This window comes from Podarcis liolepis, assembly GCF_965112155.1.
Source record: "Podarcis liolepis genome assembly, chromosome: 6".
Taxonomy (NCBI): domain Eukaryota; kingdom Metazoa; phylum Chordata; class Lepidosauria; order Squamata; family Lacertidae; genus Podarcis; species Podarcis liolepis.
In genome coordinates this window covers 21,849,233-21,863,062 of record NC_139559.1, presented here as the reverse complement: position 1 = coordinate 21,863,062, position 13,830 = coordinate 21,849,233, and the positions used below count along the sequence as shown (strand labels likewise).

The 13,830-nt window shown below is 41.7% G+C and overlaps 1 protein-coding gene across 5 annotated transcripts in view; it reads left to right on the top strand.

Moving 5' to 3' along the window:
* EYA2 (EYA transcriptional coactivator and phosphatase 2) overlaps positions 1 to 13,830 on the top strand; it is a 131,343-nt gene that overhangs the window by 83,846 nt on the left and 33,667 nt on the right. For all 5 annotated transcript variants that reach the window (XM_083508121.1, XM_083508120.1, XM_083508118.1 and 2 more), the window contains exons 7-9: positions 690 to 870; positions 4,370 to 4,494; positions 5,631 to 5,714. In XM_083508121.1, coding sequence (XP_083364247.1) covers positions 690 to 870; positions 4,370 to 4,494; positions 5,631 to 5,714 — 390 coding nt within the window. The remainder of the gene's footprint in view (positions 1 to 689; positions 871 to 4,369; positions 4,495 to 5,630; positions 5,715 to 13,830) is intronic.

Here is a 13,830-nt window from a genome sequence, read left to right as displayed (position 1 = left end):
CCAGTGAGTGGTATTCAAAGGCATATTGCTTGATGGGATAAGAGCAAACCATGGTTTGATGAAAGCAGGAAGTAATTCAGTGGAAGGGGATCAGGTTGAGGAGTTGCTTAAGCACCAAGCTTTTATAGCTATAGTGCCAGATCATAGATCTGAGCCGTTGTATAATTTAGTCATGTACTGGCTTTGCATTTCACAGGTATATAGCAGGTGTTGATTTTTTTAGCGTGCATCCCCTAAAAGTGTTTTAACAACCCCCAGGTAGATGGGACTCACTTCTGTATAAATGCAGTGTGCAAGAGGAAAAACAAGTGAGGCAAGATTACATGCTTTTTAAATGTGCAATAGTTTTATTTTATCACATTTTCACATTGATGTTGTGGTGCAGCTATTTAAAATGAAGAAGTGCTATTACATGCATGCAGTCCCATGAAGTGACTTGCTTGATTCCTGGCACTAGATTCTGTGAAATAAGCAAGTTACCGTCAGCGCTTCCTGGCAAATGCAGCAAATTCAAAGGTGATGCTACTTCTGCAAAACACAGAAGTGGGGAATATGATAATGGCAAGAATAATGGGGAAATATTTGTAAGCCTGGTTATATTTAGCCTGCAAAGTGCATAGCTCTTAATTAGGTGTGCTGCTTTTCAGACATTTGGAGAATGATTAGCGTTGCTGTCTCTTCTTTCAAAGGAGTATTCTTCATATCCCAGCTTCACCCAAAGCCAATATTCGCAGTATTACAGCTCTTCCTACAACTCTTCTTACATGTCTGCAAATAGCATCAGTCCATCAGCTATCCCAGCATCGACCTACTCGCTCCAAGAGTCTTCGCACAACATTAACAACAGTCAGAGCACCGAATCACTTTCTGGTAGGTGTCTTTAATGATTGGAAATCCCTCCCCTGTTTAAAATGAACTGAAAAGTACAACTATGTGCAGGGCTTAAATTTTAGCCTGGGTGCAGGATCCTGTTTTTAGGATATTTCAGGACCAGTGAAATATGAATGGCAGTGGCTCAAGGTGAGTGCAGAGTATCTTTATTTTAGTACTAAATATAGAAAGCCAGATCCTACAAATCTAAGAATATGGGGTGGGGGGTGGGATCCCAAACCAAACGGTGTAACCTCTAGGCAGGAGCAGTTGGCAGGGTGCGGCTGTGTTCCAGAGCTGCCCTCCTGGCAGTAAAGCCGTCGCTACTTTCTTTGATGGTGGCAGGGCAGGGGTGAAGTCAAGGCTGCAAGGAGCACACTGATGGAGCCCAGCATTGCACCCACACAGCCGCAACCTCATTGCTCCATCCTTGGGCTGTACAGGTGAGCAGCAGGGATGCTGCTATTGAGAGAGTGGCCCCACAGCACCCCTACCCCTGTGCTGTCTGCTCCTGCTTCCAGCTAAGCTTCAGTTGTGATGCTTCTTTTCCCGCAACCCCCCAATCCTTGCAGCATAAACTATACGTTAGTTTCTGTGGATGATGTATTGGGAGATATGTTTAGATTTCCCATGTGTTAAAGAAAATACAAGACTTTCTTATGATATACTGAATACAATAATAGATTAACAGTGCAGTTGGATTCAGTAGGGCTTGCTCCTAAGTAAATGCAGCTTTAAACTAATAATAATAATAATAATAATAATAATAATAATAATAATAATAATAATAATAATAATAAATAAATAATATAAAAATAATGAATTGAAAATAAATAGGCAGTTTAAAATAAAGCCTTTAAAAAGCACATTGGTGTTAACTTAAAAGGTCTCTGAAATATAACAGATAATAATAATATGTTGTTCTGTGTCCTAAGCAACAATCATGGTGGTTATTGTCAGGCTCGTATCCCAAGGGTGCCACCCCCAAAAAGACCTTCTCCAGTAATCACTTTCCAGGCTTGAAGTGCCAGGGGATCCAGAGAAGGATGTCAGCTGCTGATCTTAACTGAGAGGCAGTTTCATATGGAATAAGTTAGTCCTTCATCTACTCTGAACTCAGACGATTTAGGACAGGGCTTGAAAAGTAAGAACCATAACTTCAGTCGGTGTCCGAAAACATAGTGCAAGTCAATGAAGCTCTTTCGATATTAGTGCAATAGAGCAAACTTTGTTATTTGCCATAAGAGTGTGCATATTGGCACCAAATCATTAGGGCAGTACAATTCCTGCCCCCGCCCCCAAAAAAGCCAAAGATAATACTGTATTAATTAGGGGCTCAAAATAATGATATTAAATTTAGAAAAGGCTGGTGAAATATTGAAAGAAGGCTAACGGAAGGGAAATTATTTCACATCTAGAAAGCATTAGTCCCAGTGCAGCTGTAGTTAGATGCAACAAGTCAAGATCAGACAGAGAAGAAAGCAAGACAAGTGACTGAAACTGAAATTCTGTCATTAAATAGCTGTCTGTAGGAAGAGGGCACATAATCATCATCAACAATAGCAGCAAATACCACTGCTCTCATATTATTTTCTAGAAACAAAACATTTTTTTAGCAACCACTTATAAGTTCTTAGTTTAACAAGCATTCATACTGATTGAGGACCTTTTAAATAAAGCTACAGATAACAGGCTAAGTAAACAATGAGCTCTATGTTTATTTTATTTCTTTTAAATAAATGACCTTCCATACTTCTTGAAGTGATCCGTGATCTATTGGAGTGCTTAGTTTTTAACTATCAATTATGGGCTTAAATGTCATCATCTTCCAATGTTCTGTTGGAATGCAGTCAGTATATCACTTCCCCAGCGAAATTTTCATTGGCAGCCTATATCATTTTTATAAAGCACCACGTCATTTGTGGATAATCACTGTATGTACAACCCAAAGTGGGGTGTGCTCACTTAAGGAACAACCCTGCACATCTGTTGTTAGTCAAACAGAAAAAAATATAGTAAATTAAAACAAAACAAAATGCTAACGCAGATTACTGCAAAATTACTTTGGAGTATTTCCCCCTCGTTAGATTTGATCTCAGCCTGAGATTTCAAAATCCTTCCCATGAAAAAAATGAACCAGATTCCTATTTAAAATGCTACATCTGAATTGCTAGAGGGATTGGAGAGCTCCATATAAAAGGAAAAAATTGAAGTCAGTGGTATTCAAAAAGGTTATTTAAAATGTGGTCTCTTGTCAACATTAACATTGCCCACAATAAACACCACTTAAAGACCCAAGGCAAGTAACAGTCTTTGATTATTTCAAAAATTTCAGAACTCTGTTAAGCTGCTTGGCTGAATTAAAACTTCCGTTCTAAGCATGTTTGTTTGAAAAATAAATAAAAGCTCTATTGATTTTAAGTGGAACATTATTCGAAATTGGGCAAACCTTTTCTTCAGACTATGTTGCAAGCTGTTAAAATTGTGTTACATTTTGATTTTTTGCAATTTTAATTAAAAATTGTAATTCAACTTATAAAATATCCCTGCTTTCATTGAGGTGTTGGGTGGGAACCCATTGTTTTCTGGGTTAAAATGTGAAACAGGTGTGATGGAATGTTAAAAAGTTTTTGATAATCTATCCTCTGAAGATGCTTCTAAACCTTTTTTGAAACATTTAATACCTCCTAGGGTGAGATAGTCAAAATAAAAAATAAGAAGTGTGCATGCACACGAAAGCTCATACCAAGAACTAACTTAGTTGGTCTTTAAGGTGCTACTGGAAGGAATTTTTTTATTTTGACTATGGCAGACCAACACGGCTACCTATCTGCAACTAGGGTGAGATAGATTAGCTAGCTAGCTAGCTAGCTAGATGATAGATATAGATCTGTAGTGCTGCATTATTTCTGTAGAATAATTAGTTTTCTTTTCTTTTTTTAAAAAAGGTGAGTTGTACTACTACAAAAGAGTAATTTTACACCTTTGGTGTTCTAAAAAATCTCAGGGTTACTAATCGCCCTGTCCTTTTGCACTGCTGTATTCAAATGATCAAGATCTGAACAGAATCAGCTGACATAAGACAAGAGACAAGGGAATTGGTTCCCCTCAATTTAGCAGACGAGCCCTACATTACAACCAAACCAGCAAATGCATCTTTACCAAGGTGTGTGGCTTCCTGATTTGGTCTGAAGATTTGCTAAACAGGCATAGGCAAACTCGGCCCTCCAGATGTTTTGGGACTATAACTCCCATCATCCCTGACCACTGGTCCTGTTAGCTAGGGATGATGGGAGTTGTCATCCCAAAACATCTGGAGGGCCGAGTTTGCCTATGCCTGTGCTAAGATACCATGGTGATTTGCTGAAGGATCTTACAATTGTCATTTCTGCTTCTTTGATGATAAGTGGAACACTGTTGTGTAGTTTTTCAAGAAGCTCAAGAACCATAACATAGGAAGTTGGCTTTGCGTAGAATTATTTTCTATATATACCTGTAGGTGAATATACAACACCTGTAAAAGACACAGATACAGACAGGCAGCACAGAGGGACGGATGGAAAGCTACGAGGGCGATCGAAAAGAAACAATGATCCCTCCCCATCAGCTGACACCGAAATTGAGGTGAGATGTCTAGAGGGTTTCTTTCACCCCAACCCTATTTCATTTGTATTTGACTAAATCCAGGGCAGTAGACCTATTGAAATTAATGGACCCAGTCAATTTCATTAGTTTCAATGGCACTACACTGAGTAAAACTTAGGCTTCCCAACCTGTAACTAGGTTTTTCCCTACTGAAATTAAATAATATAGTTACCAGATAACTTGTTTCCTCCCCAAGTTTTTAAAGTCCTTGCTGTTATTTTGACTTACGAGTAGAATATATTTCAAACCAGATTATTGTTACATGTACATCTGGTATAAAAACTATGCAGATGTAACCTTTCGCCCTTATTGTGGTTTCTTGATTCTGTTTTTCTTCATATGATGTAACCCAGGGAGGTTCATAAAATACCCGGTCTGGCTTCAGGTTTGAAGGGACCCTTGGCCAAGTGTCTTCTGTTAGGCTCCCTCTCAGCATTGGTGTAAGCTTATCTGGTGGCGGCCTGTTTTAATTTCCCACAATGCCCTAGAGTGATGCTACATCAGGGACATTGTGGGAAATCAAAATGGTTGCTTGCTACTGCCACCACCAGGTAAACCTTTGGCAAGGGCCCAAGGCAAACGTCTGAGCTGGTGGATTCAAGTGGGTTTCCTGGGGGAAACTTGATGGCACAGCTGATTCCTGCAGAAAGCCAGCTGGATGGCTGATGACTTCAAGCCCACTGATTTGAAGTCCCAAAGATAATTAGCTGATTTTGTGGCGATCTCAGGTGATTGACAGTTGGGTGGTCCTGACACTCCTTTCAAACTTGGGCCATAAGTGGTGGAGGAGATAAGGATCAGGCACACTGTGGCCAGATCAAGTTCCCCAACCTTTATGTAAAAGAAGAGATCTTATAAAGGGTTTGTATGATAGGCAGGTGTCATAAGGAGAGAAAATATGGAGTTGTTTCTAGAAGCAACCAACGTTCAGGTGGCTAAGGTGATGGAACTGGATGAGTGAAGATAACAAGAATGTGTTGATGATATAAAGGGCTGTAGTCTAAGATATCTGGAGAGCACTGGTTTGAGGAAGGCTGGATCCCAAACGAATATATTCCTGCAACTAATATGGTATGATTTTTGTCTTTCCCCCACCCCTCTGTCTTTCACCACAGCGTGTTTTTGTGTGGGACTTGGACGAGACGATAATTATTTTTCACTCCTTACTCACGGGAACGTTTGCATCCAGATATGGGAAGGTATTGTGGAATTTGTCTTCTCCCTCCCCCCTCCAACCGCCCCCGTTGCTGCTTGTCCACCCAGAACACATTGAAAATTACAAGGGCGGCTTAATACGCCAGCTTTTCTAGCAGATGTTGCTCATTTTTCTTCAGAATATATTTAATATAACTAAGTCCAGTGGTATTTCCCTCAAACATGTGAAAATTTAATTAACATCCCATCACACGGCCAAGAGACTCAAGTTCTTCAAAAGAGTATTGTTCGACTTCTCCAAAATAGGACAATGAGCTGTTTTTCTTGTCAAGGTTTTCCTCTCTCAAAAAAGAAAAGAAAAACAATTTATTCAGCAGACATGATACAAGAACTCCTGCTTGATCAAGGTACCAATTATTTTAGATTGACTCCCCTCTGCCCAGCACCTGGTTGGGGTTTTTCCTCAGATAAGGCTTGTGTAAAAGAGACAACGCAAATAGCAGGCTTTGTGTGATGTATGTGGTACTGGACTGTGCCATTTCGGACTGCAGGTGTGGTTTGAATGTTTCCTCAAGCTAAAAACCACAGGAACAAACCTCCCTCAAAATTCAACATTAGCATTTGCAACTAGTCATAAAGTCTGTTTGCTGCCTCTTCTATCAGAGATAGCATGTCTCTAAGGGTGGATGAGTTCTTTATTGAGCATTCATCCTGATTTGCTTGCAGGAAGCTTAAATGGAGGTTAGATTATACCTGGTTGTTATAGCGTGTTCTCCCTAACAGAGAGCACGTGTTGCGGTTGGGGGAACAGGCCACCCTGTCATGACTAGGCAAATTTGGTGGAACCCTAGCCTTTAAGAGGTTAATTGGGTTGCTGGGGAATTTTGATTGTTGCCAATTCGGAGGAGGGGTCAGAGGCTTTAAATACAGAGGCCAGATGATGGGACGTCCTCTTGGCCGTTTTGCACCGGATCACCCGCCCTCCCTCCCTTTTATAGGGTGGTTTTTTGTTTTGCTCGCTTGACCTTGCTATGCCTGTCATGGGGTCGTTCGCCTTGGAGCGGGGGCCTGGTAGGAATTTTGCCATCTGGCTGATTGGCTGGTGCCATTTGGTTTTTGCCTACTGCGTAGCAAATCGTCACAACTTGTAAGGTTGGCGGTTAGGCATTGGTTAAATTGGTGCTTGGAGGGGTAAGTGCCTATCCCTCCAAATGATGCGGAAAGGGAATTCCGTTAAAGGAATCCAGGGGCTTGCCATTCTTTCGTCCTTGTCCGTGGAGCCGGGCTTGGGCCGTGCAAGCCCCACTGGAACAGGAGGGTGAGAGGTGTGGGTCTGATTCCCAGCTTCATTTCTCACCCAATACTTGTTTCCCACGCTGGCTTCCGGTGGTGTCCGGAAGGGACCAGCTCTGTCCTTGGGGGGCAAGGACAGATAGTCATAACCAATGCCTAAGCAACCACTCACATTTTTTGTATTTGAATAAAGTTGTGGCCAAAATTATGCCCAAAAACTTAAACAAAAATTGAAGTGTGCAGTGTGAATTATTTTTGGGGGTGGCATTGTGAGACTCAACACGCAAATCTGACTTCTGTTGTCAAAGGTGATTTCCCTTTCAATACCAGTTGCTGGGAATCGCAGGTGGGCAGAGTGCTCTTGTGCACAGATCCTGCTTCCTGATTTCCCACAGGCATCTGGTTGGCCACTGTGAGAACAGGATGCTGGACTCGATGGGCCACTGGCCTGATTCAGCAAACTCTTCATTCATCCCACACTTTTCAGTGCATTTTTCTCTTGCTTTCCAAACTGCGAAAACTGTGATTATTTTAAAAAGCGGATTTGTTGTGCTAGGGTGACAGAGCCCTTTAATTCATCTGAACTGTGCAAAAATATAGAGCCCAGTTTCAAAACTGTTTCATGACTCTGTACCAAGGAACTCTGGGAAACTGGTACTGTGAAAGAGCAGAGACATGCAACGTCAGCCATTTTCTCTGCTCTCCTTCAGGTAGAGAACTGAGCCCTAACCTCATACCAAAAAGTAATTTCATTTTTCGTCCCCACCTATCATGTCATATGACATTTCGTCAGAGGTCATGTCTGCAAGTAGCAAAAGATGCATGAATTCACATAACTTTCTCATTTGCAATTATTGTGGAGTAATAATTAATAACCACAACAGACCTCTAAAGCAGGTGGTCATCATTTTATTTGTTTTCTAATTACAGTTTCTCTTTTCACTTTTTCTTTTTTACTGATAATGACAAATGAATTCAAAACTTCTTTGAGTTAGAACATGCTTAAGTACTTTAATATGAAGTGGAAGAGGCTGTGTTTGCTATTTATTAGATTGAGATGACCAACTTGGCAGTTGTTCGAACAGCCTTGAACACTGCTGCTATAGCTGCGGGAATATAATTTGACATCATTTTATGATTCTACCAGCTGGGCTTGTTTTATGATGGTTATAACAAGCCGGATGTATAATTAGCAAGATGGATTTATTGTCTGCCTTTAGATGTGGGCAAATATAAAAAGTCCTAAAACATTGTTCATCATGTAGAAACCTGCTAAAGTGTTTGGAAGGTTTCTGGTATCTCCTTGTGAAAGGAAAGTCCATGTGATTGAAGAGGAAACTCTATACTAGTGCCTTTTAGCGCTCCTGAGGCATTTGACAACCAGCAGGAAGCAGAATTTAAATGGTGATTCCTCACAACACTTAATATAGCACTGTACTGTGGTCAATATTGTTCTATAATGTTTGCTCAGATTTGAGCCTAGTTTTCATCAAAGGTCCCCTGTAAGTATAATTAGAATCTTTCTCTCTGTGGCTTTTGCCTCTGCATTAGCTTCCTGTTCAGGATGGCAACAGCAATTGATGAATTGAACCTCAATCAGTCAGTTTATGTCCCCTGCTGAGGATAGGGTGCTTCAATTGCAAGTTTCATTCCCATCTGAAGGCAGCCCTGTTTAGGGAAGTTTTTAATGTGTGACATTTTAATGTATTTTTAATCTTTGTTGGAAGCCGCCCAGAGTGACTGGGGAAACCCAGACAGATGGGCGGGGTACAAATAATAAATTATTAGTAGTAGTAGTAGTATGTGTGCATGTGTAGAAAAGCATTACTTTGCAACTTAAAAAAAGAAGATGAAGAGATCAATATTTAAAGTGCCCCCTGTCGTCCACAGGAAATGGAAATTGACTGACGATGATGCACATCATCTTCTTCTTTGGCGATCACTCGTAGCCGAGTAAGATTGTCTTCCATAAACACAGTTTTAACACTGAGTTTGTAAGTGACTGTGGAGGCCAATTCTGGATCCACACGTCCTTCCACAGTGGGGACATTGGTTTCTGGGCAGGAGTTGATCACGGTGTGGATTTGCCAAGCGTGCCTTCTCCCTTGCGTCCTGAGTTTGACTGTCTTCAAAGCCCATGACACCTTTGGTAAAGGCTGTTCTCCAACTGGAGAACTCGTAGGCCAGTGTTTCCCAGTTGTCCATGTTTATACTACATTTTTTAAAGATTTGTCTTGAGACAGTCTTTAAACCCCTTTTGTTGACCACCAGCATTACGCTTTCCATTTTTAAATTCGGAATAGAGTAGCTGCTTTGGAAGATGATAATCAGGCATCCGCACAACATGACCAGTCCAACAAAGTTGATGTTGAAGAATCATTGCTTTGACACTGGTGATCTTTGCTTCTTCCAGTACACTAGCATTAGTTCTCCTGTCTCCCAAAGTGATGTGTAAAAAATTTTGGAGAAACCGTTGGTGGAATCTTTTCAGGAGCTGGAGATGGCGTTTATAAGTGGTCCATGTTTCACAAGCATATAGGAGGGTTGGTAGTACAATAGCTTTGTAAACAAGCATTTTGGTTTCCCTGTGAATGTCCCTGTCCTCAAACACTCTGCACTTCAATTGGGAGAAAGCCGCACTCGCAGAGCTCAGGCAATGCTGGATTTCAACATCAATGTTGGCCTTTGTGGAAAGATAACTGCCTAGGTAGGAGAAGTGATCGACATTTTCCAATGTTACACCACTGAGTTGGATTTGTGGTTTCAGAGGGGTTATTTTGTACTTGTTGGTGCAACATTTTGGTTTTTTGGATGTTGAGTGATAGGCCAAGCTTTTTGCAAGCTTCTGCAAAGATATTTAGGATGGTTTGGGGGTCATCCTCTGAGCGTGTGCACACTACGTTGTCATCAGCATACTGAAGCTCTATGAAGGAAGTTACAGTAAAGCGTGTTCTCCTTCATGGAGAGCACGTGTTGCGGTGGGGGCCGCCAGGACACTCCAAAGTTGGGGGCGGGCTAACTGATCGTTGGCCACTGATGCGATTGGGGCTTCCCTTGTTGTTGGGAAGAAATTAATGTTGCCATTTATTGATTGACAGCCAGAAATGCTAAAACTCCTTGCACGAGGCTAGGGCTTCCTCTTTTCGCCCGTGCAGCGGATTGCCCGTCCCTCCCTCCCTAGAATAGGGTTGTTCGCTTTGACCTTGCTATGCCTGTCATGGGGTCGTCTGCTTTGGAGCGGAGGCCTGGTAGGAATTTTGTCCATCTGGCTGATTGGCTGGGGCCATTTGGTTTTTGCCTACTGCGTAGCAAATCGTCACAACTTGTAAGGTTGCGGTTAGGCATTGGTTTATGGTTTGGTTGGTTGAGAAGCATGGATTGGCTGTGCCTGCCCCTCTAATGCTGCTGCTGCAAGGGATTCCGTTAAAGGAATTGGGGGCTAACTATTGCTTGTCCACTCTGTCAAGGGGGCTCGGGCCATAGCAATGAGCTCCTGGTTGCATTTGGGGTGAGGGCAGATTCCCTGCTCCGCGTAACCCCCAAGTGTATTCCCCCATTCTGACTTTCGCATTGTGCGGCATGTCAGTCTGTCCCCCATGGTGGGGACAGATAGTCGCAACCAATGCCTAAGCAACCACTCACAAATTTGTATTTTAATAAAGTTGTGGCCAAAATTATGCCAAAAACCTTAAACAAAAAATTCTGTGTGATGTGTGAGTTATTGGGGTGGACCTGGGGACCTCGACACGCAACCTTACTCTTTGCTTTCAGCCTGCTCAGATGGAAGAGCTTTCCATCTGTTCGATATATGATTTCTACTCCAGTGTCAATAAATCCCATATACGGGGGTTGGTTTTTTTCTCTGCATTTTTCTTGAAGCTGTTGAGTGGTGAAAATCATGTCCACTGTCCCTCTAGAAGGCCGAAAGCCATTTTGGGATTCAGGAAGGGCCACCTCGGATATAGTTAAGAGACGGTTTGCCAAGATCCTTGCAAGAAATTTGCCTGCCACAGCTAATAGGGAGATGCCTCAATATTTTCCACAATCAGTTCTTTCATCTTTTTAAAAAGAGATTGATAATTTTGGCATCCCTTAAGTCTGCTGGGATCTCTTCTCTTTCCCAGAGTACAGTGGTACCTCAGTTTAAGAACAATCCTGTTTACAAACGATTCGGTTTATAAACTCCGCAAAACCTGAAATAGTGTTCCGGTTTGCAAACTTTACCTCTGTCTAGGAATTGAATCCAAATGGTGGAAGGGCACTGATGGCGGGAGGTCTCATTAGGGAAAGTGCGCCGAACAGTTTCGGTTTAAGAACGGACTTCCAGAACGGATTAAGTTCGTAAACCAAGGTATCACTGTACCACATTCTTGCTAAATTGGATGGATAGGCTGCCACTGCAGTTGCATTGTATGTGAGGGAAATTGCCACCAATCGGGTCTGGAAAAAAGATGGGGACAAAACTGAAAACATTGGAATGCAATAGATTGGCTGTAACGTTGTCTAGATTTTCTGTAAAATGTGAATGAACAAAGGATAGCAATTCCAGATGAAGCAGCTGGTGTGGAAGGAACCTTTGCCTAATTCAATCAGCACAGCAGTTCCTAATCATGGCACTGTCCTTATTCTGGCAATTTTTTCCCCTTGGGGTCTAATCTACTGATTACAGTTGCTGATTTGGGGTTGAACAATTTAAGAATTCAGCGTCCTTCAGCATCTGCCAATAGAATCTTTGAAGCTGTCGTTTCATGATACTTCACAAAGTAGTCTTGTCTTTGGTGTAAAAAGATGGTTAAGAGGAAATGGCTATGCTAATAGGATAATTATATTTGTAAAGTAGTGCTGCAATCCTGTGCTTACTTATCTGAGAAAAAGCCACATTGAACACAGTGAGAATTCTGAGTAGACATGTATTGGATTGCACTGTCAGATTCCATAGGCAAAGGTTAAATATAAGTGTCTCTCTCATTATTTGCCAAACCATCACTTGAGATCCACTCCAATAGTCCAGATCATAGTTTAATCTACAGCCATGGCTTGTTCCATGGTGACTCATAGCAGGGCCTTCTCTGTTATGGCACCGTGGCTATAGAATTCTCTTCCACCAGAAGTGCATTTGTGTCCCCCTCCCCCCATTTCCATCTTTTGGATGACTGATAAAGACATATTTGGGTTTTTTGGCATTGGGGCTGATGCAATAGTTGGCCAGCTGTGTTCGTTGTGAGTCATGTGCTGCTGGAATTTTGTGAGCTTTGATAATTTTATGGTTTCAGTGTTTATTTTTAAAACATTGTATTTTATTGTAGTTTTTGTACATGGAAGTTCCTAGGAGCTTTGAAGGGAGGATGGTCTAATAATCATTGTTCTTGTTGCTGTTATTACAATGATAAATATTATTTTTATTGTCATTATTTTAACATCTTGGGATATAGTTCGAAGGAAAATCTTACACGAAAGAATGACACCGAAAAACCATTTTGCAGTGGGGTTTTCCTGCACAAATTATTGCAAGAGCTCACTTTCCCTTGGCCAAGTGTGACCAAGTTCAAGTAATCCTAGTTGTGTTAGCTCTGATCTTTTTTGTAGTCAGTAGGTTTCCCATGCAAATCTTGCAACATAATCCATCATTAATTACCCATGACAGGCATTAATTCCACAATCACAAAACCTGTATAGAACCAAATCTCTGTACAACTGAGGTGAGCAGTTCCAGCTTTTTTTCTTTTCTTCCTGTTATGGCTTTCGGGTAAAAACAGGTGGGCTAAAAACATGAAATTACATCATGCTAATTCCCTTTATTGCTAAGAAGGTGAAGGAGTGTCAGTAGAAGAGGAGACACAATGGGGCCAAAACTCACTGCTTCCATTTAAGGAAGGTAGATCACCCTACCAGATTTGGATAATAACTTTGAAGCCTGGGGATGCCTGTTTAATTGCCTTCATACACATTCTGAAGCCAAACTCTGTATTCACATTAGTTTGTTCAGCCATTCTGAACTTTGCAGCTCAACTCAAATTTCAGGTATTTCATTTCAGGTGATCCTGTCACAACGCATGTCAATGCTGTGTTGAGAATTGGGGGGGGCACTTTCACAAAGTAACCAAAGGCCATGATAATAGTAATTATTATTTTATTATTATTAAATGCCTATGCCACCCTTCATCTCGGCGATTTACAAGATAAAAGCACAAAATTAGAACTCAGTTGCTGTATTCACCTGCAGACTATTGGTTCAGTTAGTCTTTTCCAACCTGGAAACGTCTACATGTTTTGGACCAGGCATAGGCAAAGTCGGCCCTCCAGATGTTTTGGGACTACAACTTCATAGAATCATAGAGTTGGAATAGACCACAAGGGCCATCGAGTCCAACCCCCTGCCAAGCAGGAAACACCATCAGAGCACTCCTGACATATGGTTGTCAAGCCTCTGCTTAAAGACCTCCAAAGTAGGAGACTCCACCACACTCCTTGGCAGCAAATTCCACTGTCGAACAGCTCTTACTGTCAGGAAGTTCTTCCTAATGTTTAGGTGGAATCTTCTTACTTGTAGTTTGGATCCATTGCTCCGTGTCCGCTTCTCTGGAGCAGCAGAAAACAACCTTTCTCCCTCCTCTATATGACATCCTTTTATATATTTGAACATGGCTATCATATCACCCCTTAACCTCCTCTTCTCCAGGCTAAATATGCCCAGCTCCCTTAGCCGTTCCTCATAAGGCATCGTTTCCAGGCCTTTGACCATTTTGGTTGCCCTCCTCTGGACACGTTCCAGTTTGTCAGTGTCCTTCTTGAACTGTGGTGCCCAGAACTGGACACAGTACTCCAGGTGAGGTCTGACCAGAGCAGAATACAGTGGCACTATTCCTT